Genomic DNA, 6,623 nt, shown 5'->3' on the forward strand with positions numbered 1-6,623 from the left:
ACATTTCCATCACTTGAGCTTTACAGATTGAATAGGGTCCCTACGGTTTGTGATGTGAATCACTATTTGTTAGCATGCGCTGCCTTCCCAGGAAGTTTCCTCTTCCCCTGTAGCTCAGTATCTAACAAATGTTGTATCAGTTGAGAAATGTATTTAATATAAGATAAAAATATACTTTTTAGTTTGATATAAAACATCTATCACCTTTCAAATCTAACCCCCTCTCTACCTCCCTTCTATCCCCTTCCCTCTCTCCCTCTCTTCTTCCTCCAGAGAAAGAGAAGACCAAGAAACAGAGACAGTGGGAGGAGGAGTTGATCCTGAAAATCCATAAACTGGTGCAGAAGAGGGATTTCCTAGTGGACGATGCAGAGGTGGAGAGATTAAGGTAGAACTGTGGTCCGAGGGAGCTGGAGGGAGGGAAATGGAGAGAGGGAGGGAAAGAGCTGGAGAGAGGGAGCTGGAGAGAGGGAGGGAGGTGGGGGGAGGGAGGGAGATGGAGAGAGGGAGGCGGAGGTAGGGAGGGAGGTGGAGAGATTAAGGTATAACTGTGGTCCGAGGGAGAGAGCTGGAGAGAGGGAGAGAGATGGAGGGAGGGAGGTGGAGGGAGGGGGCTGGAGAGAGGGAGGGAGCTGGAGAGAGGGAGGGAGCTGGAGAGAGGGAGAGAGATGGAGAGAGGGAGGTGGAGGGAGGGGGCTGGAGAGAGGGAGGGAGCTGGAGAGGGAGAGAGATGGAGAGAGGGAGGTGGAGGGAGGGGCTGGAGAGAGGGAGGGAGCTGGAGAGAGGGAGGGAGCTGGAGAGAGGGAGGTGGAGGGAGAATGCTGGAGGGAGGGAGGGAGCTAGAGGGAGGGAGGGAGTATGAGGGAGGTGGAGGGAGAATGCTGGAGAGAGGGAGGGAGCTGGAGAGAGGACGGGAGATGGAGAGAGGGAGGTGGAGGGAGGGAGCTAGAGAGAGAAGGAGGGAGATGGAGAGAGGGAGGTGGAGAGATTACGGTCTAACTGCCAGACAGTCTGAGGGAGGTGGAGAGATTACGGTCTAACTGCCAGACAGTCTGAGGGAGGTGGCGCAGTGGTTAAGGGTGGCATCAGAGACTCTGGGTTCGCGCCCAGGCTCTGTCGTAACCGGCCTGGCCGCGAGGTCCGTGGGGCGACGCACAATTGGCCTAGCGTCGTCCGGGTTAGGGAGGGATTGGTCGGTAGGGATGTCCTTGTCTCATCACGCACCAGCGACTCCTGTGGCGGGCCGGGCTCAGTGTGCGCTAACCAAGGTTTCCAGGCGCACAGTGTTTCCTCCAACACATTGGTGCGGCTGGCTTCCGGGTTGGCTGCGCGCTGTGTTAAGAAGCAGTGCGGCTTGGTTGGGTTGTGTATCGGAGGACGCATGACTTTCAACCTTCGTCTCTCCCGAGCCCATACGGGAGTTGTAGAGATGAGACAAGATAGTAGCTACTACAACAATTGGATACCATGAAATTGGGGAGAAAAAGGGGTAAAATTCACACTAAAAAAAAAATAAAAAAAATAAAGAGATTACGGTCTAACTGCCAGACAGTCTGAGGGAGGTGGAGAGATTACGGTCTAACTACCAGACAGTCTGAGGGAGGTGGAGAGATTACGGTCTAACTGCCAGACAGTCTGAGGGAGGTGGAGAGATTACGGTCTAACTGCCAGACAGTCTGAGGGATGTGGAGAGATTACGGTCTAACTGCCAGACAGTCTGAGGGATGTGACACATGACCACAGTTCAACTCCTTATCATCTTCACTTCCTCTTCTTCCTAGGCTGCTATCTTGGTCCCCCTTGGTCTCTCACTTACTCCCCATCCTCTGCCTGTTATCTTGGTCCCCCTTGGTCTCTCACTTACTCCCCATCCTCTGCCTGTTATCTTGGTCCCCCTTGGTCTCTCACTTACTCCCCATCCTCTGCCTGTTATCTTGGTCCCCCTTGGTCTCTCACTTACTCCCCATCCTCTGCCTGCTATCTTGGTCCCCCTTGGTCTCTCACTTACTCCCCATCCCCTGCCTGCTATCTTGGTCCTCCTTTATTTGACATGGAGATTACTTACATACAGCTGATATGAGATCACAGTGTCATTCAGTGAATGTATGTATGGAGTATTGAGGATACTGAGAAGTATAAATGGACAGATTGCGAGACATTCTTGGAAACAAAAGCTATTTTCTGTGCCGTAAATAGTCACTAACTTTATGGAATAGGAGTATGGACACAAGGTATATTACAGTCTGGAAAGTGACAACTGTTTAGGGGCAAGTGCTTTGGTACGTACGTATGGGGGTATTCTACAGACTATGTGACGTTTTGCCATTGAGTGACTGTCTGTCTGTAACCACTGACCACTGTAACCCATATCCTCTCTACAGGGAGCAGGAGGAGGACAAGGAGATGGCTGAGTTCCTGAGACAGAAGCTGATGCCTCTGGAGAAGCTGGCCAGAGAAGCTGCCCAAAGTGAGTAGTATCCTTCATTCAAAACGCACACTAGTACACAATCAATAGCTCAAATTCAAGTTTGTTTATGAGTCACAGACATGATACACCTGTAGGACACAGTGCAATGAAATGCTTACAGGTTCCCCCTCTTGACAACGCAACACCAACATGGTCATGGTCACAGTGGCCTTGATGAAAACACTCAAGTACGTATTAAAAGCACACATACAGTAAAGTTGTGGATATGGTGTAATACCAAGCAGATGAGTTCTGTCATCTCCAGAGTCACAGACCATGAGTGGCCCTGACTGTCATACAGTTTCACACCGGGCACATTGGCTCTGTCACATTAGGTCAAGACCGAGATAAAATCAAGAGGCAACAAGAGACAAGCCTCGCAATGGAATTAATGTGATAACAGCCGATTCAAATCATATCAGAATATCGATTCTAGAACAGAGTCTTAGTTGTTATGGTGTTGATTTCATCTAATCATGGCTAGGACTTTCAAACAGAGTCGAAGATGGGAATCGTAGAGAAATGGCTGTGCCTTTTTCATCTCCATCTAAACCCACAGAGAACGTGTCCAAATGTGCACCCCTATACGAGTCTCTGGTAGGAGTGCAAAAAGTAGTGCACTGTTGGGGACAGGGTGCCCTATGACATCTCAGATTTGCACATACTCTCTTACCCTAGATCCCCAGAAGCCCAAGAGACTCCCTGGTCCTCCGCCCAGCAAGCCGTCCGTCACCAAGTCCATCACCATCATCAAGGACTGCTGCGGAGCCACCCAGTGTTGTATCATGTAACCGTGGTTACAGAGGAGTGGAGGACAGTACACCCTCCCATTCACAGCACCACCCTAGTAACAACAACACAGCCACACTGTACATCTGTCACCTGACCTGGTCTCTTGGTGTCATATCACCTATCGTTACATCATTTCCTGTGATCCAGAGAACCCTGGTGCAAAATGGAAGCCCATATAGAGGTGATAGATGGACAGGCCTGGCCACATGTAAATAATGGAATAACAGAAATGTAAATGAAATATGTGGCACTATATAATGTTAAAAGGCAATTGGAAATGGAATATATGGGACCTGTACAGTATTGTAAGCAATACACCAATTTATATTGATTTAGGGACTCATTACATCCCTCTTGAAACATTCTTCAGAGATCAATAATGACATATATTCCTCAGATTTATAAGCACAACGTCCCATACCCAACCACAAACGCATCATACCAAGGTTCTCTGTCCACCAGGAAATGACATCATGACTTAATTGTTATTGACTTTGTCATTTTGAATAACGGGTATTTACTGGATGCTTCCATTCCAACCCTTTAACGGAACAACTAGAACTCCTCTCAGACTTAGGACTGTATGCTTACCAGGGTGGGGTCAATTCCATTTCAATCCAGTCAGTTACTTACCAAATTACCAGATTTGAAAATGAATTGATCCAACCCTGATGCTTGCTCTGGAACTGTAGATTATGAAACACTTCACTCACTGCAGTACATTTTTTATCCCTTTATTGTAAAAGTATACTTCCTATATAAACAGTATTGCTGAACACAGTTGCTATGATACCATTTACATTGGCAAGCTGCAACAATCGCATGATTGAGTTATTTTGTTTTTCTATGATGTATATTAACGTATCAATAACCAGCCAGTATACACACGCATTTATGTTGCTAAGGCAAAGTCAGCCTTACAACTGGTCATTCTTATCTTCACCAAAACATACTGGTAGTTATTACCATGGTATCACTACAATATTATTCATGTTTACAATGAATAAGTATAGCAAAGGAAAACAATTAGCGCCATACTACGAGTCTTGCAATTTCTACGGCAAAACAAGAAGAGGTGAATGCAATTCTTTATTTGTACATGCCTTTGTTAAGATTCTGGAAAAGAGAGTGTTTGTTGGAATCTGTTTGTAGAAGATCAGGGAGTCCTGTTCAACAAAGTGACCCTCTACTTCAGAATATTGTCCTCTAGCCCCACGCCTCCCTTTGGGTAGATCTCGGAAGTATTTTCCTTGACTCATCAAGTCCTTCTCCTTGCTTCCATCGGAGGTTTTGAGAAGCAAAGAATTGAGGAAAACACAGAGACTCATCCCTGAACTTTGTTCTGTAGTATATTAGTGATGCTTTAATGTCCAAATTGAGCAACATGCATAAAATGAGCCGAAATTACCTGTACATATACAGTACCAGTCAAAAGTTTGGACACACCTACTCAACAGTTTTTTTTATTTTTTATACTATTTTCTACATTGTAGAATAATAGCGAAGACATCAAACCTATGACATAACACATATGGAATCATGAGGTAACCAAAGCAAGTATTAAATCAAAATACACTGCTCAAAAAAATAAAGGGAACACTTATACAACACAATGCAACTCCAAGTCAATCACACTTCTGTGAAATCAAACTGTCCACTTAGGAAGCAACACTGATTGACAATACATTTCACATGCTGTTGTGCAAATGGAATAGACAACAGGTGGAAATTATAGGCAATTAGCAAGACACCCCCAATAAAGGAGTGGTTCTGCAGGTGGTGACCACAGACCACTTCTCAGTTCCTATGCTTCCTGGCTGATGTTTTGGTCACTTTTGAATGCTGGCGGTGCTTTCACTCTAGTGGTAGCATGAGACGAAGTCTACAACCCACACAAGTGGCTCAGGTAGTGCAGCTCATCAATGCGAGCTGTGGCAAGGTTTGCTGTGTCTGTCAGCGTAGTGTCCAGAGCATGGAGGCGTTACCAGGAGACAGGCCAGTACATCAGAAGACGTGGAGGAGGCAGTAGGAGGGCAACAACCCAGCAGCAGGACCGCTACCTCCGCCTTTGCGCAAGGAGGAGCAGGAGGAACACTGCCAGAGCCCTGCAAAATGACCTCCAGCAGGCCACAAATGTGCATGTGTCTGCTCAAATGGCCAGAAACAGACTCCATGAGGGTGGTATGAGGGCCCGACGTCCACAGGTGGGGATTGTACTTACAGCCCAACACTGTGCAGTACGTTTTTCATTTGCCAGAGAACACCAAGATTGGCAAATTCACCACTGGCGCCCTGTGCTCTTCACAGATGAAAGCAGGTTCACACTGAGCACATGTAACAGACGTGACAGTGTGGAGAACGTTCTGCTGCCTGCAACATCCTCCAGCATGACCGGTTTGGTGGTGGGTCAGTCATGGTGTGGGGTGGCATTTCTTTGGGGGGCCGCACAGCCCTCCATGTGCTCGCCAGAGGTAGCCTGACTGCCATTAGGTACCGAGATGAGATCCTCAGACCCCTTGTGAGACCATATGCTGGTGCGGTTGGCCCTGGGTTCCTCCTAATGCAAGACCTCATGTGGCTGGAGTGTGTCAGCAGTTCCTGCAAGAGGAAGGCATTGATGCCATGGACTGGCCCGCCCGTTCCTCAGACCTGAATCCAATTGAGCACATCTGGGACATCATGTCTCGCTCCATCCACCAACGCCACGTTGCACCACAGACTGTCCAGGAGTTGGCGGATGCTTTAGTCCAGGTCTGGGAGGAGATCCCTCAGGAGACCATCCGCCACCTCATCAGGAGCATGCCCAGGCGTTGTAGGGAAGTCATACAGGCACGTGGAGGCCACACACACTATTGAGCCTCAATTTGACTTGTTTTAAGGACATTACATCAAAGTTGGATCAGCCTGTAGTGTGGTTTTCCACTTTAATTTTGAGTGTGACTCCAAATCCAGACCTCTGTGGGTTGATACATTTTATTTCCATTGATAAATTGTGTGATTTTGTCAGCACATTCAACTATGTAAAGAAAAAAGTATTTAATAAGAATATTTCATTCATTCAGATCTAGGATGTGTTATTTTAGTGTTCCCTTAATTTTTTTGAGCAGTGTATATTTTATATTTGATATTCTTCATGGTTGCCACCCTTTGTCTTGACAGCTTTGCACAGGCTAGGCATTCTCTCAACCAGCTTCATGAGAATGTATTTCAATTAACAGGTGTGCCTTGTTAAAAGATCATTTGTGGAATTTCTTTCCTTCTTAATGCGTTTGAGCCAATCACTTTTGCTGTGACAAGGTAGGGGTGGTATACAGAAGAAAGCCCTATTTGGTGAAAGACCAAGTCCATATTATGCCAAGAACAG

The 6,623-nt window shown here is 46.8% G+C and overlaps 1 protein-coding gene across 1 annotated transcript in view; it reads left to right on the top strand.

Annotated features, from left to right (window-relative positions):
* Window positions 1-4,035, top strand: part of LOC115143542 (bMERB domain-containing protein 1-like) — a 70,996-nt gene extending 66,961 nt beyond the window's left edge. Inside the window, exons 4-6 of the mRNA XM_065001466.1 lie at window positions 274-388; window positions 2,382-2,467; window positions 3,146-4,035. Of these exons, the coding sequence (XP_064857538.1) occupies window positions 274-388; window positions 2,382-2,467; window positions 3,146-3,258 (314 nt within the window). The 3' untranslated portion in view covers window positions 3,259-4,035. The remainder of the gene's footprint in view (window positions 1-273; window positions 389-2,381; window positions 2,468-3,145) is intronic.
* The last annotated feature ends 2,588 nt before the right edge of the window (window positions 4,036-6,623 follow it).

This window comes from Oncorhynchus nerka, linkage group LG15 (assembly GCF_034236695.1).
Source record: "Oncorhynchus nerka isolate Pitt River linkage group LG15, Oner_Uvic_2.0, whole genome shotgun sequence".
NCBI lineage: Eukaryota > Metazoa > Chordata > Actinopteri > Salmoniformes > Salmonidae > Oncorhynchus > Oncorhynchus nerka.